The following is a 23,741-nucleotide window of genomic DNA, read 5'->3' as shown; positions in this document are numbered from 1 at the left end:
TCAGATCCCATTATAGATGGTTGTGAGCCACCATGTGGTTGCTAGGAATTGAACTCAGGACCTCTGGAAGAGCAGTCAGTGCTCTTAACCACAGAGCCATCTCTCCAGCCTGAGGATAATTATTTTTTAAATCCAACATTTCATAAGTAAGAGATAACCACCATTAAACGTATTAAGTCCTCACAATTTTTTTCTCAGCATACATGTAACATTAAAAACGGTATCCAGCTAGGCACTGCGTCACATGTCTGTGATCCCAGCACTACCAAGAGGCAGGACACCATGTCTCAAATCTAACTAACCAACCAATGAACAACTGTGGAGGAGAGCCAGGGGTGGTAGGACACATCTTTAATTCCAGCACTCTGAAGTCAGAGGTTGGCTGATCTCTGAGTTTGAAACCAGCCTCACCTACATAGCGAATTTCAGGATAGCTACATAGTGAGACCCCATCTTAGGAAAAAAAAATAGCAAAACAAACAAGGATGAGGAAAAAAGATGGAGGGGGGCGGCTAGGGATAAAGAACAGGAACTGCTTGTGCAGAGGACCAGAGTTGGGTTCCCAGGACTGCAGGGTAGCTCAGAACCACCGTAACTCTAGCCCCAAGGGTTCCGGCATTCCTAGTCACAGATAGATACATAATTACAAAACGTTAAAAAATGGGTGGAGGGAGAAATGCTAATATAGGCAAAAGTTTTAAATTTTTTCAACTGTATTTTTTGGTTTTCAAGTTAGGTTTTCTCTGTGTAGTCCTGGCTGTCCTAGAACTTGCCCTGTAGACCAGGCTGGCTTTGAACTCACAGAGATCCACCTGCCTCTGCTAACCCAGTGCTGGGATTAAAGGAATGTGCTTCCACAGACTGGCTTTCTATTGCATTTTAACATGTTTTAGTCTGCACTGTAGCCTAGTAATTCAGTGTGGAAAAGGTCATATAAGAAAATAGTCTGGGGGGGGGGTGAGGTGTTTAGCACTTGTGAAGGTACCTGCCATGCAAGTCTGATGACCAGAATCCTGTCCCCCAAACCTAAGGTGAGGAGAGAGAACTGACTCCCAAAGCCATCCTCTGACCTTCATGTGTGTGCCATGATTCTAGTCCACCTCATCATACACACACACACACACACACACAAACACACACACGATAATAATAAGGTATAAAAAACGATTTTGGTTTTTGGGGGTTCATTTTATTTGTTTGTTTATGTTTTGACAAGGTTTCCCTGTGTGGTCCAGCTAATCCAATAATGGCTGGTTCTAGTTGTTCAGTCCATGAGGTTGGATGTCTCAGGTGGCCTTCTGTATACACTGGAGTCCTGAAGAAGTAGGCTGTAATGCCAGTGAAGAATGGATGTGCTAACTAGGAGAGAACATGCAGGCAAGGAGCAAAAGCTTTCTTGCATGTTTTTATATAGGCTTTCAGATTAGGTTTAGATTAAACATCTGGATTAGAAGTAGATCTTCCCACCTCTAATTGGTCCTCTTTCTTGGTCATGGTGCTGTAACACAATAACTGAGATGGGGTACTTAATAAGGAAAAAAAGGTTTACAGTTCTAGTGACTGCAGAGTACGAAGTATATGACTTCAGTATCTGCCAAAGGCTCCATGTCTTTGTTACAGCTCAGAGATGACATCAGATAGCAGCAACGCAAGTCAGAGAACTCATCTGTGATGAGAAAGGAGGCCGACTTGAGAAATTCCATCAATCCATCAGTGGGGCTGGAGCTGCTCGACCTAATAAACTTTCTAGTAAACGCCACCATTTACAGGTCGCAATCCCATCACCACGACCACACCCAAAACAATGCTCCTAGCACACAAAACGTTTGGGGACAAAGAAAGAATAAGGTCTCACTGTGCAGACCAGGTTGGCCTCAAATTTGTAATCCTCCAACCTCTGAGTCCTCGGACAGCAGGTGTGTGCAGCTCTGCTTGGCCCATGAGTAGGTTTCTGGGTTTGTGGCCTTCTCCAACCCTAAGTCTGGGTCATATAAGATAAACAAGGAAACCCAGAGACCTGGGTTGAATTAAACAGCAAAGTAGTAACCTTTTCTCTATTATTTAATTTACAAAGACCCTGTTGTGCCTGCTTGGCCCCGCCCCACGCTGGCCCCGCCCCACGCTGGCCCCGTCCTACGGCAGACGTCCACTGTGGCTGAGCTGCTTTCTGAGAGCGTTGCCCAGGGTTCTTGGGGAATTCAGGTTGTATGCTGCATCTGTCTACAGTCTAGACTTCTACATTCAGGATGAAACTCAACAGTGCTGGCTTACTTCCGGTTTGGGGGAAGTTCACTTCTCCACTAGTGTTCTGGTTCTCCCAACCCTGCTACCTGGCGTCTGTCCCCTCGGTGGCAAGCTCTTTCCTGCTGAGCCATCTTCTCACTGCCCCTGGTTATTTAAAACTGAGTCGTGGTATTTTTAAAAAGTCTTTGAGTCAAGTGTGGTGGCACACACTCATATTACCAGCATTCAGGAAACTGGGGCAGGAGAACCTCAAGTTTTTAAAGCCAGACTGGTATTAAAATAGACCGTGTTTCAACAAATCGAAGAAGTCTTTACCTTTTAGAGTTATGAGCCTAAGTATCTGCTGATGAAATATAAGTCTCAAAATTGGATAAGAAATAACCATAGGGCTTTATTCAGTGGAAATACATTCAATGGGATTTTTTTTTTCTTTTGCAGTAGGAAAAACATCACAGGAATACCACAAGAGAAAATGACCAATCTCTATAAAAAACAAGAGTGGCTGTGTACTCCAGAGGCCAAGGCAGGTCTCTGTGAGTTTGAGGCCAGCCTGGTCTACAGAATGAGTTCCAGAACAGTAAAGTCACATAACAGAGCCCTGTTTCCAAAAGCAACCGCAGAAAACAAGGACGGGGGTCTGCAAGAGTTCCCAGATAAATGTGTAGTGAGCAGTAAGTACCGGAAAGCTGAGGGTTTGTGGGGTTCTGTGGTTGGTTGGTTCTGATAGAGTCTCCTGTAGTCTGGTTGAATACTGCAAGGCTGGCCTTTCACTGCAGTTCTCCGGTTCACCTCCAAATTGTGAATGTTTCAGGTATGTCCCACCATATCTAGCTAAGATGAATTTTCTTACCACGTGGATTTCACCTTCTGTGAGCCTTAAGCTAAGATACTAAGATTCGTGCATAAAATCCAGGGGCTGTGTGACCTTGGACAAAGCCCCCGTTCCTTCGATTCTGACTGTGGGCAGGCAGCCTGGGTGGGTGTGCGGGTTAGAAAGCACAGCCATTTTCATACTCCACCGTGGCAAGGCTATGGAGAAAGAGCCCAGACACTATTGGGCTGGTTTTCTGTTTGCTTCCATCCGAATGTTTATTGCTTTATTGTCTTAGCAGCCATTATTTACCTGTTTTCTAGACCAAGTTTTAAAAGGGGGAATGTGTTTTTTGACTGTGGCATGCTGACCACTTCCTAAGCCCAAGATCTCTCTCCAGCTCTGTAAACACTGTGGTGATGTCCAGTGACAAGGGCTGGTGACATGACTTGGGTCCCATTCAAAGGCATTTCCATGGGCAACACTCCAAATTCGAGTGGTTAATAAAATAGAAATGGAACAAATACTAATTTGTAACTGAATTCCTTTTCACTTCCTGTCTGAGAGACAGAGATACGCTCTGCCTGAATTTTAATAGCTAAATGCTGTGGAGCTTGCTCAGAAGTGAAGCAGTTGCCTGGCTTATATGAAGCCTCGGGTTCAATCTCCAGGACCAACTAACCACTCAAAAACAAAACAAAACAAAACAAACAAACAAATAAAAATAAGAAGACTAGAGTGAAAGCCACCGGGGTGTGAGGAAGCACTTAAGTATTTGAAATGCTTCACTCAAGACTGCATTAGAAAAGACTTGGTCAATATTTATAAGGCAGAACAGTGTGGTAAAGGGATGAGCCATCAGTATATAGGGTAAGCGAGCTATAAACCAAAGCAGTTAGTTACTTTAAAAAAACCCGATATAGTTATGTTTTATTTGTGTGTCTGTAAGTGTACTCGGTACTCACACATACACATGGACGCCCAGGGAGGCCAGAAGAGGGCATGTGATCTCTTGGAGCTGGAGTCACAGGAGATGACCTGGAATTGAACCCATGACGGACCTTCATGATCAAGAAGCAAAGGCTCAGCTTAATTGCTGAGCCACTTCTCCAGCCCAAAGCAATTACTTTAAAAAACACCAACAAGAGCCAGCCATATGGCAAGAGTGTAGAATCCCAGTTCTTGCGAAGCAGAGGCAGAAAAATAGCCACAAGATTGGGGCCAGCCTGGTCTACACAACAAATCACAAGTGAGCACTATATATAGTCTCAAAAGACCTAAACTAAATACCACACTGGTATTCTGCTTGGGAGCATGCTATTCTAGAAAGCATGCCACAGCAGGTAGACACATGGAAGGAACACAGTGAAACAATTCTTATTCTATCTTCTAGCTCTCAAAATCCATTCACTATGAAGTCCACTGAGTGTGAGCCACCCAACACACACATGCTAGGAACTGAACTCGGGGCCTCTGCAAGAACAGCAAACACTCTTAACCTCCGAGCCATTGCCTCCAAAAACTAGTTTTAATAACCTAAAATCATTAAAGCATCTAAGATGGGAAACATAATTATTAAAACTTTAATGCCAGAAAGATTACACTAGATAAAGTCTAGTGATCTGTGTTTTTCTGAAATTGATGAAAGCAGTAATATAAATAACTTACAATAGAAATTTACTTATCCCACTTACTAGGTGCCAGCCTCTGTTCTCAGTATTCTATGGGTAATCTTCATGACTATCCTAGAATTGGGCACTACCATTATCCTATCTTATGAGTGTGAAAATGAGGCACAACTATGTTTAGTAACTTGTGAGCTGTCAATCATTAAGAACTGGAGGATCCTGAATTAGGGGTGAAGACTACACCGATATATAGGTATCAGGACGAGTGTTTAGACTGTTGTTAGAGATTATGATTGTTTAGTAAATTAGTGGCTGTAGATTCTCCTTCAACAACCAGGACTTCATTACCAATGAGTAGGTAGCTAGATTTTCCAGTATTAGGGTCCAAGAATTGCTGAAGGAAGACCCCAGACTCAAATAGTATGCAAAGGCAAAAAGCATTTATTCTACAGAAATTACTGGCATGCAGGGGTCAACCATTCACCAAAATGGTCCCCTTTATGCAGTGCTAGGAGAACTTTCCAGAAGGGTGAGATCACCTCTAATGTGATTGGCAGTGGGCAAAGCAATGACTAACTGCAATTTTGATTAGCTGCTATGTTGGTATCACTATATTTGGTGAGGCCTTAAAGAGTTTCAGAAACCAGCTCAGTTTTAGCCTTGTTATCTCCTTTGGTCGGGTGTCAGGAGTCCCAGGAGCAGAAGGAAGTAATCCTTCCTAAGTCATGGTCATCACTGATCAATGGCCCATCGTCAGTGGCTTCCTCTGAGGAGTCCAGTTTGTTTCTCGGAGAAGTAGAAAATTTTATTTCTAATGTTTTTGGACCGTTCACCAGTACCAGGCATGGTTTTCCTCTTGTTGAGCAGATCTTAAGTCTAATTAGTGAGCTGTTGGTTACCACCAAGATATGGATGCCACTACTGCACCAGAAGGATTACTGTGCCATGTTGGTCATTGATGTGGTTCATAGACATCACAGCTGGGTGTGGCTGTTGGTTGCCTGCCTCCTTTGGAAGCTTGCTTGGTGCCCTTTGGTACCATGAATGCTAGTTATCAGAAAAGGAATTCAGGTTGCTTCCAGCTCAGGGATCTCTGGGCCCTGTTTCTGAAATGTATGATTGTTGGGATTCTGTAAACCCCACCCCTCAGTTACCTAGCAACAGCCAGGTATACCCCACCCCTCAGTTACTTGACAATAGCCAGGTATGCCCCACCCCAGTTACCTGATACTATAAAAGGGGCTGCTTGTCTTCTCCTCTCTCTTTTGCTCTCTTGCTCTCCCACTCTTACCCCTCCTCTCTCCCTTTCCTCCCCCCCCCCATGTGCTCATGGCCGGCCTCTATTCCTCTACTTCTCTATTCCTCTCTTCTCTCTCTCTCTCTCTCTCTCTCTCTCTCTCTCTCTCTCTCTCTCTCTCTCTCTCTCTGCCTCTACTACCCTCCTAACTCCCCCATGACCTGAATAAACTCTATTCTGTACTATACTGTCATGTGGCTGGTCCCTCAGGGGGAAGGGATTCCCAACATGGGCCCCTCAGAGGCATCTCCCTTGCCCCCAGGCTTCATCGCACCCCCATGGGCCATATCTTTCCCCCTACCCCCACCAACTCTCTTCATCATTCTCCTAACATTGGTGCCGAAACCCGGGACATCATCTTTTAACAACAATGGTATCTTCAGCAATGCCTTCTGCCTCTGGTGAAGCCCAATCCTACTGGATACATCTACAAAACACTCCTACGAATAAGGCTCAGAGAACATTGCAGAAGATGGGGCAGGAAGATTTTAAGAGCTGGAGGACCATTTTGCTGTGAGATTGTTTCTCCTAGTAATGCCAGAAGCTACACCCATAAAGTTTCAATAACGGGGCTGCCTAAACATGAACTAAACATGGATAAACCAACAGTTATGCCAAAATGAACAGAGAAGAGTTTATGAGGCCTTAACTCTATACAAAAAACTACAGGTACCTAAGGAATGCTGATAGTCAGAGAAATAGTTTTCCCCAGGAAAGAGCACACCAGTTGGTTATCCAACACCAAATGATCAGCCTTGAAAACATGTACAAGTAACGTTATATAGACTGAACAGGTTATATTTAAGAATCTGAAAGTATATGCTTAAGCATATGTCTCAGGGTTTTGCTGCTGTGAACAAACACCATGACCAAGGCAACTCTTGCCTATTTTTTTTTTTAAACATTTATTTACACTGTTGCTGTATCCAGACACACCAGAAGAAGGCATTGGATTCCATTACAGATGGTTGTGAGCCACCATGTGATTGCTGGGATTTGAACTCAGGATCTCTAGAAGAGCAAGCAGTCAGTGCTCTTAACCACTGAGCCATCTATCTCTCCAGCCCCAAGGCAACTTTGATAAAGACAACATTTTATTAGGGCTGGCTTATAGGTTCAGAGGCTCAGTCCATTATCATTAAGGCAGGAACAAGTCAGCATCTAGGCAGATGTGGAGTTATAGGAGCCAAGTTCCATTTTTTGTCCTAAAGGCAGCTAGAAAACTCACTTCTAGGTAGCTAGAATGAGGGTCTTAAAACCCACACCCACAGTGACACACCTACTCCAAAAGGTTACATCTCCTAATAGTGCCACTCCCTGGGCCAAGCATATACAAACCATCACAACATACATGCATGTAACAACAACTAATGAAGAAAGAGGCCCTGGATTTGAAAGAGCAAGGAGGGGTATACAGGAGGGTTTGGAGGGAGAAAGGGGAAGGGAGAAATGTTGTGATTATATTTTAATCAAAGGTTTAAAAAAAATGTAGAGTATCCAACATATGAATCTATGCCAGCGGTCCAGAGTCACATCTGGGCCCACAAAATACACCTCTGAAACTAAAGGAAACCTCCTCCTGGAGACACAGAACCAGTCAATCATCTGCCTTGGCTGCCTTGGATACACTTCATGGGATACGGATGTTTTAAGAACATGAAGCTACAGACAGGCCAAAAAAAAAAAAAAATCAATTCAATCATGAAACATCACTAATACTTAAACTTGCTTGGAGGGGGCTTAAGAGACAGCACAGCCATTAAGAGAACATAAAGTTCTTACGAAGGACCCCAGTTTGGTTCCCAGCACTCATGTCGGGTGGCCCACAACTGGGCGTAATGCCAGCGCCAAGGGATCTGACACCTTCTTCTGACCTCCAAGGACAGCAGAACACACACACACACACACCACTTGAAATCGAAAAATTTAAAACCGTTTATATGTATTTGCAAGTTAAAGCCTGGGACTATTTTGAGGTTTATCCAAACATAATTCTTATACCCCCAACTGTATGCAAGCCCAGCACTGAATAAGTCATCACAAATAAATATAAAGTGGCAGCCATAGTCTTCAGTGTGCTGTCTCAGTGAAGTCTCAACTCTAGCCTCAACAACAGAATAGACCACTGAGAATATATACATACACAATATTTTACCCATTTTATTTTGTTTAAATATCATGTGTCTCATGATTCATTTATCATGGTTGCTATTTAGTCTCTGTGTCTCCCAAGGGAATAATATGAGCTTCATGACATTAGCCACCTGGGCTATCTGTTCGCTGCTACAAAGTAGGACCAAGTGCTCCGTGAATTATCAGGTGGGGGTACTTTCTTGTGTGGGTTGAGCACTTACGTAAGATGACAAGAGGACAAAGGAGACCATGGGGGAAATATGGGATCGTGAATAATTTGCTCTCGTAAGAAGACACAAAACTGAACAAGAGAGTGGAGTGTTTGGAAAGTCGCAAACAGAGAGCTGTTCTGAGTGCAGACCCTGCTAGGACATCCTGTGGAGAACCCCAAAATGATGAGAACCAGGACAAGCCTTGGTTTTCTTTGGGGAGGTAGGGGGCTAAGAGAAGACTACAGCAGCCACAGGGCAGCTCCAGCAGAGGAGTGGCATTCAGTCCCAGCAGGAAGGACAGAGCGGATGGAACAATGAGGCTGTGAGTGAGCAGGCAGACACAGCACCGTTAATTCAGTGAAGTGTGAATTGTCACTCATCACTGTCTCAAGAGGAGGATCCCTCTCATTCATCCTTTGTTCTGAGGACAAAGGGCTCCCAGTTTCCTGAGTACTCCAGTGCAGGCTTCAAGAGCCTGGGCCGGACAGTCAGAACCAGGCTGACTGCCAGTTCTGAAGCTCGGTTCTTCCCAATACAAGAGCCAACTCCTGAGAGTTGTCCTCTGGTTCCTGTACATGAGGCATGACACACTCCACAGTAAGGAAACATGAAAAAGAAAAATGAGTGGGAAAAAAAACTCTCTTAATATTGGCAAATCTTCGTTCTGTGTTTAAATAATTTTCTCATTGTTGGCATTCTGGCTAAGCTCCTCTCCAGTTACCTGGCAATAGCCTGGTAAGCTCCACCTCACAGTTACCTAGTAACGCCAGGTTACCAGTAATGACTGGCTGCTGGCCCCCTCCTCTCTCTCTCTTGCTCTTACCCTCTTTGCCCTTTGTCCCTTCTCTCTCTATTCCCTTCCCCCTCTCTCTCCACATGCTCTCTCTCTCTCTCTCTCTCTCTCCCTTTCTCTGACTCTACCACCCTCTTAACCCCCCTCCCCATGCCCTGAATAAACTCTATTCTATACTATACCGTTGTGTGGCTTGTCCCTTAGGGGAAAGGGATACCTCAGCACAGGCCCCTGGGCCCACCAGAGGTACCCCCTTCCCCCATACCTCACCACACCTTCATAAAACATCTTCCCATCTCTTTATCTTTTTATAAACACAACACTTATAACTAATAAAGTTTCTCATAATAACAATGCCCATGCATTACCTTAATGTTCTTTCCTCTTTCTTCAGTTTGAACCCGATACCTGGACATAATTAGCCTTTGATATATCTAAAGATATGGGAGCCTCTCTGGAACGGGTACCATTCGGCTTCCTGTGGCGTCCATCTCCTGGCTCAGTGCCAGTTCTGTTTCCTAGCCAACTGAACTTAGACTCCTCCAAAGGACAGCAAACCATGGTGCCACAGCAGGTAAAGTCGCTAGACATTTGAAAGCCATCTTGTGTCATAGCCGGACATTCAGGTTTCTGTCTACACTAAAAACAGTGCTTGCCACTCCTATGGTTTGGATGTAATTTGTGACCCTGAGCCTTCATTTATTAAAACCTGGCCCCAGAAAAGTAGTGTTGGGTGATGGTGTGGAATCTTAAAGGTGTAGGGTTTGGGACAGGCTTATGTATTCGGGAAGCTGAGGCAGGAGGATGACTGGTTCAAGACCAGCCTGGATGATAGAGTGAGAACAGAAAAGAAATAGAGACTAGTCAGAAGTCTGGGGGTCACAAGGATGTGACTTGGGGCTACTGCTGAAAGGATAAGGTAATTCTCAAGGAACCCCTAAGCTCTGTGTGAGACTGAGTTATGAGTGACTGCAAACCCTAAATTACTTTTGAGTTCCGGTGTGACCATGTGACCCCTTCCTTTCCACATGCCCCTTGTTCCATGTGGTCTCTGTTATGAAGCCCTCAAACCCAGTATCGTGCTACATGAATTTTTCAGTCTCCTAAACTGAGCTGGACAGACAACAGCAACAACAATCTTGTCTCGCTCGCGTATTTTGTTATGATAACAAAAACTAGACTAATGAATCCATAGAGCACAGAAGGTAGTAAGTAAAGTCTTTTGTAACCAGACTTTCCCAGAAATTTAACCTGAGAAAAAGCTGCAAACAAATGGGGTGTAATTAAGAGATTTTATTTTAATTACTTGATTGATCAATTACTTAATTAGTTTTTATGTTTTTATTTTTAGATGAGTCTTATATAGCCCAGACTGGCTTCAAATTCTATACATAGCTGAGGTCAACCTTGAACTCCTAATTCTCTTGCCTTCCACCTATCTCAAAAACAAAACAAAACAGTAATGAACAAAAATCCCAAGCAAAAGAACAGTGAAATCAGTTAGGGCCCAGACATACTTGGGCATAAATTCCTTGAACAGTGTTCGAGTTGTTTTCTAGAAGCCACTCAGGCCTGTAATCCACAGGTAGACCAGAAGTCTAAGGCCATCCTTAGCGTAGAGCTGGAGATCAGCCTAGGCTACATGAGGACCTGTTTCAGATGGAAACCCATGTAGGCCATAATCACTGACTGAAGCAAAACAAGGAACAACTAACAGAACATTGCAATGCCCACGCTGGAAAAAGCACGTTTCTTGCTGGTAAAAACAGAATGTTGGAAATAACCTAAATGTTAAATGGAGACCATGCAGTCAGCTCACATCGTGATGCCCGTCCTCTTCCGTTGTTGACTTGAGCTGATCAATTAGAAGCTGATGTGTTCCCAACAAATCTAACTTCTAAGTTTTGACTTACAAAAGCCCTGGAGAGCCTAGAATTTGCCAACTGGAAAGTTCCTTGCCAGCTGCTTCTCGTGCTGACCCAGCTGTCTCCAGTTTGCAAGTTCGAGGCCTCTACCCAGGACGAAGGCCTACTTTGTTTTCTGAAGTCAAGGGTTGGATTTGAGGACAGGGCTGTGCAGCATTGGACGGAGACTGTGCTTGGTTCTAGACCATGTTGTCTAAAGTTGCTATGCAACATTAAGAAGGTGAGAGGAAATGCAGTCTGTCCTACCGCTAACTTGTTTGTGAGCAGCTGCAAGTGAGACCTACTCTCTGGAGTGATATTCATTTATAGAATCTTTCTTACCTCCCTCCTAAATTTAATCTTTTTGGCTTGCTTCCTTTCCCCCTCCCTTCTGCTCCTTTTCCCTCTTCTTCCTTCCTTCTCCTTTTCTCTTTTAACACAGTGTCTAAGGTAGCCCAGGCTGCTCTTAGATTCATTAGGTAGCCTGGGCTATTCTTGAACCCTTCCTCTTCCTACAACAACCTCCCAAGTGCTGGGATTACAGGCATGCATTACCATGTCTTCTAAACTTTCTTAATATAGATTTAAAAAAAAAAAACTCAGATGTCTACTGGTCACACAGATCGTTCATAATTAGGGGACAGATCACGAGAGCATTGGTCACTGAATTGATGACAATTATAATCTAAGAAATAAAGCTACATCCACTTTCTGACACCACTGTGTCTTACACCATCAAGGGGGCCATGAGAAGTATGGAGAAGCTGGGTAAACAAAAGCCCACAGGCAGAGGGAGCTTGGGCAGAGGGAGCTTGAGACTGAACTCCATTGGCATTCATGGTTTCTTGACTCTGACCAGGAAATTAAATAAATATGTTGTCTCATGAAAAAGAATGCCCTAGAGATTAGCTATGCCTGGGAAACCCTGAGAAAGTAGAGAGCAGGCACATGAGGAGAGAAATCTAATTTGAATTTGAAGGGAAAATTTTAAAGTTAAGTTTTAATTAAAAAATGTCTATTGTTAAACCAAACATGGTGACACACACCTATGACCCCAGTATTTGAAGGCTGAGCTATGAGGACTTCCTGGAGTTCGGGACTAGTTTGGGCTACACAATAAATCCCTGTCTAAGCAAACAAACAATAATATTCTAATGTAGAAAACTGGGGGGGGGGGGCAGTGTGCACAAAGAAAATTAACTTGGTATTCTCACTATCCTGAAACAACTCTTGGAAGTTTGTTATATATGGTTTTCAGGTGTTTTTATGTTGAATGTATAATTTCTGACAGTTATGATTAAGTATTTGCAACTGAAAATAGACTGTATTAACCACTTAAGTGTATGAAGAGGAACAATACAGACATTCACATACTGCTGACACTACTACCTGAATGCTTTTCATTTGGGAAGACTAGAACTTGGGACCATTAAAACATAATTACATGATGCCTGTCTGCAAGCCCAGCCCTCTGGAGGCAAAGGCAGACAACCAAGGGCTGGAAGCCAGTCTCTAACATTACAAGTTCTAGGTCAGCCTGAGCTATTACTGAGATATTGGACTGATCTGTTTCCTGCTGGGGTAAAGTCTAGGCTACTGTCAGTGACCACTAGTTTCTCTGGACTTTTTAGTGGATGACAGAAATGGCCACTGTCATCTGTACTGGATTCTACAATCCCCGTTTGCTCTGATCTCTATTGTCTGGTGCAGACTGCTGATAGTTCATATAAGGGGCCAATGGTAGAGTACTTTATTGACATAACCACTGCCCTGAACCCCCAACACACACACACATACACACACACACACACACACAGAAACACACACACAGAAACACACACACACACACACAGAGACATACAGGCAGACAGAGACAGACATACAAACACACACAGACAGACAGACAGATAGTCACACATGCATGCACACACACACATACACACACACACACACACACTCCTTGCAGTTCTCTTCTCCCATCTCTTCACGCTCCATACAGAGTCTGTGCCTTCAGGTGTCCTTATGGCTGACTAGGCCCCTCCACTCTGAAATGTTTCCTATGGCAGGGCATTTGTAACTGTGTGTTAATCCTCTGTTAGGAGAAACAACCTTTAAATGAGGTCTCTGGCGGCCTTTTCATCCCCCCCAGGTCTCGCAGAACATCTGCAAGCTAGTCCAGGCTTTCTCCTGGCTATGGGATACAGATAATTATCCTAATTTTCAAGCATAAGGTTTGGGGTGAGACATGGCTGAAGTTAAAAACTGATGAAAATTGATGAAGGGAGTAAACTCCGAAGGCCCATCCCCCACCACCTAACCCCTCACCCCCCTCTGACTACATGGATTCCAGGCCGTTAAACCCACTGCTTTACAATTATGCTGGAACTAGAGCTTTAGGAATAAAATCAGCTCAGAGGGTGTTGGAAAATGTTGGCTAAATGATCCAGTTCTCAGCTTGAGCCATGCTCAGGAACTTCTGACCTGGATGATCTATTCTCCATCAACGGGTGCATTGTTTCCCGTTTCCCTGGGCATTTCCCGCTGGACTTTCACACACACTACAGGGAGGTGTGCCGGTGGCTTTGTTTATTCTTGTACCTGGACAAACAGAGCTCAGCAAAATCAAGTTCTTTTGCTTTCTTCTCCCCTCCACCCTCCTTGACCGCCTCAAGGTTACTAGAAAAACAGGATTAGAATCGGGTTTGGCTGCCTCCCAGCTTTATGCTCCATCCTTTGGGTGAGCCAGGTCTTGGGGGCACTTGGCATTTGCTGACTTGTATAAGCAATGTAATTCTAAGCCAGGTAAATGTGCTTCAGACGAAGGAAAGCCAAGTGTCTAATATGCTTCTTTTCGGGATGATTCTGTTTATGGTAATTGCTTTCCTACCTTTCACAGAATACACTGTGTTCTCAACAGGGCAAGAGGTCTGTATTTAAACGTCACTATCTGGTGACTTGGTCCATGTTCTTTGCATCTAATGACATCTGGCAATACCCAAAGTTCCTGAAGACACAATGCACAGCATTGCCTCTGTCTGTGTTTTTTCTTTGAGCTGGGGCTTTATTAGAGTCTTAGATTTCGGAGAGGCTTTATGGGGGTCATTTAGTTTCGATTCATACCCGGTGCAATAATCTCTTCCATAGTTTTCTCGGCAGTGACTGTCACTCTTTGTTCCAAACATCTCTAGGAGAAGACATTCATAACTGAACAAGGCAGGCAAATCCAAATCCATTTTTTTCTTTCTTTTCTTTCCTTTTCTTTTCTTTCTTTTTTTTTTTTTTTTTTTTTTTTTTTGAGACAGGCTCTCAGTATGTAGCTCTGACTGGTCTGGAACTTGCTTTATAGACCAGGCTGACCTAGAACCCAAGTGCAGAGATGAAAGGCATGTGCCACAGCTCCTAGTTTAATTCCATTTTAAATACTGAATTTCTGCATAGTTCTTCATGCTGCCACAATGAACTAAGATTTTTGTCTCCCTGTAACTTTTGTTCCTTTGGCCCTAACATGTTGCCAAACATGTGAGATTGAAGTCAAATAATTTGAGTTGGCCATAAAGTTTAACTCATTGCTGTGATTATGTGTGATTTCATATTGACTCCTGACCGGGCATTGGATAAACATGTTTTGTTCCCTTGCTGTTCCTCTTTTGTAGCTTGCATGAGTGCCAATCTTTAATTTGGCAGAGATAAAAAAATGCAACTGAAATAAGTCAAGCAAAGAAGAGTTTATGTAATTGGGTATGTGACATGTGAGGGTCAGAGGAAAACTTTCAGGATGGTTTTCTTCTACCCTTTGGGACTTGGGATAAACATCAGGCTTGGTATTAGGTACCTTTCTCTACTGAGCCATCTTGGCCAATCTCAAAAACCAAAACCAAACCAAAACAAAACAAAAAAAGCTTTATTTCTTGTTTTAGTTTCTTCCCACATAGTATTAAACCTTCAACTTTACTTTAAAAAATTTTTATTTATTTAATGTATGTAAGTAACACTGTCACTCTCTCCAGACGCACCAGAAGAGGGCATCTGATCCCATTACAGATGTTTGTGAGCCACCATATGGTTGCTGGGATTTGAACTCTGGACCTCTGGAAGAACAGTCAGTGCTCTTAACCACTGAGCCATCTCTCCAGCCCTCAATTTTACTTTTTATAGCTCACTATGTTACATATTTCCTCTTTAGGTATTCTTAGATATTACAAGCTTTTTTTCTGTTGTTTATTTTGTGTGTGTGGGAAGGGTTCAGGGGTGAATTAGACATGGTCTCTCTATGTCACCTTGGCTGTCCTAGAATTTACTATGTAAACCAAGCTGGCTTTGAATCCACAGAAATCCACTTGCCTCTGCTAGGATTAAAAATATTCACCAATATGTCCAGCCTCTGGATGCTTTTTTTTTTTTTCCTAAAAATGAGTTCTGTGAAGAAACATTGTTATAGGTGATTTGAAGTGGTAAAAATCTTAAAATCTCAGCAGAGGCACGGTGGCTCATGTCTTTAGTCCCCAACACTCCAGAGGTAGAGACAGACAGATCTCTGAGTTACAGGCCAGCCTGCCTTTAGGACAAGTTTCAGGACAGGTATAGCTAACAGAAAAACCCTGTCTCAAAAATCAATTAACCAGAGCAGTGTGAAGAAGCAGCGGGGACGACCCCCGGATGGACCAAGCCCACGCGCCTCTGTATACTCGTGTTCAGCGCCGAAGTTCCCTGCCGCCGCCATGCCCAAAAGAAAGGCTGAAGGGGATGCTAAAGGAGACAAAGCCAAGGTGAAGGACGAGCCACAGAGAAGATCTGCTAAACCTGCTCCTCTAAAGCCTGAGCCCAAACCTAAAAAGGCCCCAGCAAAGAAGGGAGAGAAGGTACCCAAGGGGAAGAAGGGGAAAGCCGATGCCGGGAAGGATGCGAATAATCCTGCAGAAAATGGAGATGCCAAAACAGACCAGGCACAAAAAGCTGAAGGTGCTGGAGATGCCAAGTGATGTGTGTGCATTTTTGATAACTGTGACTGTACAGTTTGAAATACTATTTTTTATCAAGTTTTATAAAAATGCAGAATTTTGTTTTACTTTTTAAAAAAACTATATTGTTAGCTCACAGAACACTTCATTGTGGGAAGGGGGGATCATGTGTCACTAACATTTTAAAATATCACCCAAGCTGGATTGAGAACAGAAAACCTCTTTCCTTGATAATTTTGAAAGGCTTCTGGTCCTGCATAGGTGGCTACTAAGGCACAAAATGTCTTGTGGTCTGGGAAAACTCTAAATTCATTTTTATAACCTTTCCCCTGTGTTCCATGAACATAGACATAATTCTCTTAAAACCATAGACCTATTGAAACCTGACCCCCAACATTGGTTTTCCAGTCTATTGGACAATGTGGATTTTGCAGTGACTTCAAGTGTTCTCAGAAGAGAAATGGTTCCTTTTATAAAAGATTGTGGATCTTCAGATTGATAATTCTGCCATGTTCATTTCCTGAAAGTCAGGGTTGGCTTGTGAAAAGTTGTTAAACAACATCCTTAATGTGAAATGTCAGCCCTCACTCCAAGCTACTTTCCCCTTTTTGAAGCGTTGAATGAAGATTTCATTGGGTTTTACAGGGGCTTTCTGATTTTGGTTGTCTATACAAGAAGGGAATTTGGAAGTTCTTGTATATTGTTGAGTGTCTGCTCATGTCCTGCCTGAATACCATGATTGTTTATGAAAAGTATCTTTAATAAAGCTGGTTACAGTTAAAAAAAATCAATTAACCAATCAATCAGTCAATCAATCAAGCAAGCAAACAAATGTCAAAATTTTCTTTTAGCCAAAGAGATTATCTTTTGTACATGTCAATTTGGGAAAGATAATGTTTCTTAAGACTGTGGCTCTTAGAGTAACTTATAAACAGTGTGTATGTGATATGACCCATTGTGTGTGTGTGTGTGTGTGTGTGTGTGTGCTTTCTTGCAGTGCTGGGGATTAAACTGAACATTGCCCATGTGCTAGGCATGTGCTTTACCTAATACTGAGCGGTAGCCATGCTCCCCAGTGAGTTTTATTTATCTTATAAAACATGCAAATTGCTCATCAACCACAGTCATAAATCTGAATGCACTGAATTATTAACCAAGAGATATGTACATTTTGCATTTTTTTTGTTTGTTTTATAAGATGGAGGTCTCATTGTGTAGCATTGGCTGGCCTGGAGCTCCCCAAGTAGGACCAGGCTGGCCTTGAACTCATAAAGACCTACCAGCTTTAACTTCCCAAGTGCTAGGATAAAAGGCATGTGCCACCACTCCCATCCTTGTATTTTTTTTTTTTAATGTATTTTATGTGTCTGACTATTTTGCCTGAATGTATGTCTCTGAGTGGGTGGCATCTGTGGTGTCAGGTCACCGGAACTGCTGTTATACACAGCTTTGAACTGCCATGTGGTGGCTGGGAACTGAAGCCGGGTCGTCTGAAGAGCAGCCAGTGCTCCTAACCATTGAGCCATCTCTCCAGCTAACCCCCCACCCCCATCCACCATGTTGATAGTCTAGGCTGGACTTGAACATGCTATGGAACTGAGGAATACTCTGAGTGTCAGCTCTTCTAAGCCCTGTATGTTTTGTAATTTTGCATTTTGAACAATGTATGTGTACAGTTCATCTGTTCACAACCATTACAACCATGGGATTCTCTTTAGTAAACCTGTGTGCTATTGCGCATGCCCTGCCCCCACATTTCTCAAACAAATCTCTTAAAATGTAAATAAGTCTTTTAAAATAAATTTGAACTTTCCCCTAGAAGTGTAACTTTAGAATTTTAATCTTTTTGTTATCTTAGACTTAAGGATAATGGACTTTCATGATTTCACCAGTCTGGATTATGAGATTTAGGATCATGTCTTTGACTTTATGGCCCACATCTGAGTAGAGACTATTGTAAATAATTCAGATGTAGAGAACATCTAAGGCTGAGACTGAGTACTCGAGGAAGAAACAAATCTGCTTCCCCAGCCCCCAATCTGGATTGAAATCTTTATAGCGTTGCACATGGCACAGCTGTGTTTTATGACTGACAAAGTTGCTGCCACGAGGTGTCGGTACAGTCCCTGGCATTCCCAAGTTGTTCATGGAGAAGTGTCTTTCCAGAGGTACTGGGGGAGGTGCCCATTAATCTGATGAAACAAAAAGCCGGGAGGCAGAAGAGCCGGGGGTGTTGCAAGAGCTAGGAACTGAAGACACTGTGCTGGCATAGAACATACCAGAACCAGAAAGCAGAACCCTTTCTTTGGCAATGTCTTCCAAGTGCCCTCTACTGTCAGAGCTCATAACTGCTGCAGAGGAGAAATACTTAAAGACCCAGATAAATTTTCGCTGAGCAAGTGATCAAGGGTGAATTTGTTGAGGAGACAGTACATCAACCACAGACAGTCCTACCCATTCCTCTTCCCCCTGCAGGTCCCGTGCTTTATACTTGGAAGTTCCAAGCTGCACACGCCTTTAACACCTCAAAGGTCTAAGCTCCCGGCCTGGAACTTTTCTTCCAGTAATTCTAGGAAGAAGCACTGTGCCCTCCCAATATGGAACCGGATTGTTCCCAGATTACATTTCATTGACTCTGATATATTAAACACATGCCATGTGTTTGTTTCTGAAACAATTCTGGTGTGCGGGTGGCTTTGCTGTTCCAACAGTGCTGGCCAGAGGAATCCCACTATTGCAGATTGGAGTGACCCAGCCCCATGTAAACAATCCCACAGGGAAAATTCCAGGTACAACAAGAAGAACTGGCTGAGAAGCTGTGGGGACTGTTGGGGAAAGAAAAGGTAGGCAGTGAGACAACAAACAGGCTCAAAGGTAAAGTGGAAAATTCTGGTTTCTTTAGAGACTCAGGTTATAATGATATTTTGCTGGAGCAGACAGGTGAAATAATGTTTTGCTAAAGCAGACATGTGAAAGACAGTTTTCCTGAAGCAGACACAGGTGAAAGGATGCATCATGTTTAGAAAGAATGTAAATATGACCCTGGGAGCTCAAGCATTGATTCGCTTTGCTCCAGGATTTGCTGGTCTTTGTTGATGGCAGGCGTGTATTGGTTCGCCTTACATTGTGTTGCTGAGCTTCACTTGCGGTGACTTCATAGAGAGAAACTCACCAAAGAACTCATTAGGTTCCTGCAGCTCTTTGTTGCTTCTGTGGACTCTGGCCAATTGGCGAGCCTTGTGGTTTTGTCTGAATTGGACTGCCCTTGCAGATTTGTATGTGGTATCTGCCAAGTGCACTGGACTGCAGCTGCCGATCTCTGTTTGGTGTTTGCTAGTGGACTTGACTGAGAACAACAAAGATTGGAATCGCCCTAAAGAACTATTTCTAAACAGGTCCACTTCCTCTGTGTCCTCATAACCTTTCTTTCCCACTGCCTCTGGTGGGTGGTGGACTAAAGGGGAGGTTAAACCCTTATTAAAGAAGGTTGTGAAAAATGTATGTCTACAGCAAAGGCCTTCTTGGAAGGTGGTCTGGGCCAATCTGATATTTTGAGGTTCTAAATAATAGAACTGTGAAAGGAAAGGTCCCTAGAAAGAGGGAAAACTGGGGTTTCTGGTGAGTTCTTTGCCTTTGTGGTGTCTTTTGTTTCCACATATTTTTTCTGTTTGGTGCTGGGGGTAGAACCCATGGGCTCTTGCTAGGCAAGCGTTGGGCTAGTCTGCTAACTTCTGGTTCTCTCTATGGACTATCCTGCTCTGCCTCCAGATGATTTGAAGTCGTGTTTCAACACGTGTCTTCTTCTCTTTGTAACATACCCATTTCTTCTTCTGCTTGCTTTTTGTTTGTTTTGTTTTCCGAGACAAGATTTTCCTGTGTCGCCCTGGCTGTCCTGGAACTTGCTCTGTAGACCAGGCTGGCCTTGAACTCAGAGATCCACAGGAGTGTTGAGATTAAAGCTTTGAGCCACCACCATCCAGTATTTCCTGGTCTGACACTTTCTATGTAAAATTGACTGGCCTTGAACTCACAGCCTTCTAAATACTGTAATTAAAAGCATGAGTCACAAAGCTCAGGTTCTCTCTCTGTCTCTCAAATAACTCTCCAGTTCAATCTGTGCTGCCCATATGGGTATGGGGCCATCAAATGGAACAGAATGACCTACCAGGAGCTACACCTTTAAAGGACAGGGACTCTCTGACAGTAACCATCCACTGTCAACAGTCCTCCTCACTACTCGGGCCTTGACTGTCGACTAGCTTGATCTCGTGCATAGCTGTTTATCCCTTCCTTATTCTGATTGGTCCATGGTTCTTTCTCTGCTAGGATGTGTTGTGGAAACAGGCCCTGTATAGCAGTACACAAGTCTTATGTTCCACCCAGCCTACTTATCACTGCAGGCACTGCAATCTCGACCAAAATAACCACCAGACTGTCTTGTCCAGATTTTCACCTAACAACAGTAACCAAAGGAATACAAGGATTAATATAAACCTCAAGGCTAAATTGAAAAAAGATGAAATCAGAACACAGAAGGGGAAACACATTATCAGTTATTCCCTGTATCACTATGTATAAAAATGCCATGCAGTATGCTTCTGTGTGGCTGTCTAATTGTATAGCCATGACTTTTCCTCTGCTGTCTAGTGTGATTTTTGCTTTGGTCAATTGGATGCTGTTGTCTTCACCTCCACCTTGAAGACCCCCAATGATTCCTCTTAGAGCAAAACCCATGTTCTCTACTATGGCTCACAGAGTAATTACCCTCTAAAGGCATCTATTCACATCTTAATCCTGCGTCTCCAGTTCGGTTATGGTAAAGGTGGCTTTGCAGCTAAGATTTGGTTAAAGAGTCTGGATGGTCCTGGGTTATCTAGCTGGATTAGTGTGGTCATGGTGGTGTTTATAGGGGGAACAGAAATGAATGATGGGAAAGAAACCGAGGTGATGCAGGATCATGAGCTGGGGATGCCAGTAGCGCATAGAAACAGGAAATACAAGGAAGAAAAGATTGTATTCTGCGGGGGAGAAGGATGCCGAGGAACACTGTGGTTGAGATTAAAAGATGGCAGGCACGAGGCCTGTTATTGGACCAGAAGGAAGGGTGGGTGGGAATAAAGGTTTAGAAAGGAAGCAAGAGGGAGGAGGCAAAATGGAGGAAGAGAAGGATAACTCTCTCGGCTTGTCTCTGCATAGCTACAGGTTGTTATGAATATTTTTTAAGGAATGAATTTGTACAGGATGATTTGTCTTGTCTAGATGGGAAAATTATATCATTTGGCTCTGAGTTTATGGTGTGGACGTTTCTGTGGAGTGTAAAATTTGCTGAGAAAATCTGAGATAAAGACATTGCTAAATTACAAGTTTCTGGAGTTTGGAATTTGTTGGGCTGGTTGGAGTGTGGGTAGAATTCGAGGCTGGCCCTCTGCCAGGAGAGTTTGCCGCTGAGATAAGTACATGTTAGTTCAATGTGACCTGCTGGTGCTGCCCTAATCAGAGAGAGAGTACCTGGGGACAGTGTGGAACCGTGCTGGAACCTGTCGCCGCTTTTTAAAAATATTTACCACAACAGAACACGTCTGAGAAACACTGAGGTCCTTGTTGAAGACTTCAGGGTCATAGAAGTACAGCTCTAGAATCATCCGACATTAGATCAACGTCTATGAACTGTAGTATCTATTAGAAGTCCTTGTTGACAAAGGTACCACTTTTGGATACGTTTTAGCGAGCTCCAAAGTGACTGCCTGAGATGTGCTCAGATCTCAAGCCCCAGATGTAAGCATGATCTTATTTGGAGAAAGTTCTTTGAAGATGCAATGACCTAGCTCTCAAAGTGAGATCAGCCTTGGTTCTGGGCATCTCCAGTCCTTATGAGCTAGGCAGAGGGAGATTTCAATAAGGAAATAGCTGTGCAGATGAGAGCAGAGACCAAGTGATGATGTCATAAGCCGAGGAACTCTGGAGCCTCCAGCAGCAGAAGAGACAGGGAGGGTCGTGGAGCCCTCAGAGAAACATGGCTTCCCAGCTTCCAGAATTGAGAGAGAAGACTGTGGTTGTCAAGCCTCGTGGCTTCCAGTCACTGTTGTGGTGGCTACAGTCACTAGCAGAATCATGCCCCTTGTCCCTTTATTATACCGAAGCCATCAAGACTCTGTTTGCTGACCATGCCATGAGCAAAAGTCCTCTGGCCAGGTTCTCTCCTCCTTCTCTGAGGTGTTGGCCCGTGGTTCCTGTCTCTTTTCTCCTGTGCTTTGATGACCTCTGAGTGCACATTTGGCTGTGTGCTTTGCTTTCAGCGCAGGTAGGACAAAGCACGTTAAGACAGAAACTGTGTGGCAGTCAGGTTGGTATAGCTGTCAACAACCCAAATGGACAGTTGCCAAAGTCATGGTGCAAAGTCCACGAGGCCCCAGCTGGACCAGACATTGGTTTAGAGGCTGCTGCTGGTGTGTGTGTACTTGAGTGACTGAGTATGTATGCTCATGTGTGAAAGAACAAGAAATGGGAGAGAAGGAGGGAAGAGGACAGGAGACAGGGGAAGAGAGGAGAGAGAGAGCGTGCATGTGTGAGTGAATGGGCGAGAGAGAGAGAGAGAGAGAGAGAGAGAGAGAGAGAGAGAGAGAGAGAGAGAGAGAGAGAGAGAGCTCAGTCGACTCTTTGAAACTTTGTGATAACCCTGTAGTAAGCAAACTGAGGCTGGAGGTCATGCAGGTAGCAGGGAATGTCAGCAGAGGAGCAGGGAGTTTGACGACTTCACTTAGGATCTGGAGAGAAATAATTTCTCTGTGGGGTAAGGAATACAAAGAGAGAGGAGACACTCAGACTGGATGCCTTCAAGAACAGAAACTCTGCTTCAACAGACAAATTGTGCAGGGTGGAATTTAATGACCAACACTCCAGTCTCCACCTGAGTGCTGGTCTGGGAGTCTGGAGACAAGCCTCATTAGGGAAGGCCATCTTGTGAGGTCAGACATCTTGTTCTCCATTCCACATACAAGGAAGTGAAAATTCCAGGGAATGGGTACCCTGGCGGGGTCCCAGGGGAAGGAACTTGGTTAGTGTCCTTGAGCCCCGAGGTTCCTTGACACGACAGTTCTCTCCTTGTCTGCAGCGGAGCCTTGGAGCTAAGGGGACAAGACACAGCTTCTGTGAGGGTGGAGCAAAGGCTGGGCTGAAATCATACTTCCACTTCAGAGCAGAGCTGTGAGGCCCAAAATAACCTGCGACGGAGATATGGTACCTGAAAGAGGGAAGGTCGCTAAGCTGTCACAAACAGAAGAGAAGGAAGGAGAACCAGGAAGGCCTGCTCAGCTTGAGCTGGAGGGATGGCCTCCAGAGGTTGTGGGCAGATGGCCACAGTGAGGGAGCCCGTGAATGCAAGAGCAACTGGTGCTGCCACCTCTCGGTGTGCAGTTTGCTTGCATTGACCCTCGTGCACTGAGAGCCATGTTTGACCAACTTTGGTTTTCTGGCACTGCAGATGTAGGGGTACATTCAGGGACTCTTCCAAAACACCCCAGTGACAAGTTACTACTGATCCTATTTCCTTGGTTTTCGGAGACCCGCCGCACTATGTATTAAAGCTGAGGTATTTCAGTGACTGCATTTATGAGTCATCTTGTCGAATCTCCGCATACAGTTTCTACCTCTGCTCTATAATCTCCTTCTTTTGTTCAGTAGACATGGGCAATAATTATGTTCTTTCTCTTGCCCACCTTTCCCTCTGTGAGATCACGATGGTGAAAGGGGCGGATCGGTTCC

General features: G+C 43.9%; 1 protein-coding gene across 1 annotated transcript; it reads left to right on the top strand.

The window, feature by feature from the left end:
* Nucleotides 1–15,740: 15,740 nt before the first annotated feature.
* LOC308437660 (non-histone chromosomal protein HMG-17-like) lies at nt 15,741–16,001 on the top strand (the record flags this gene model as incomplete). The annotated part of the gene is made up of 1 exon (XM_080938770.1): nt 15,741–16,001. The coding sequence occupies one exon, from the start codon at nt 15,741–15,743 to the stop codon at nt 15,999–16,001; it is 261 nt and encodes an 86-aa protein (XP_080794896.1).
* Nucleotides 16,002–23,741: the final 7,740 nt, after the last annotated feature.

The sequence above is a fragment of the Micromys minutus genome (assembly GCF_963924665.1).
Source record: "Micromys minutus genome assembly, chromosome: 26".
NCBI lineage: Eukaryota > Metazoa > Chordata > Mammalia > Rodentia > Muridae > Micromys > Micromys minutus.
This window is presented reverse-complemented; position numbering and strand designations above follow the sequence as displayed.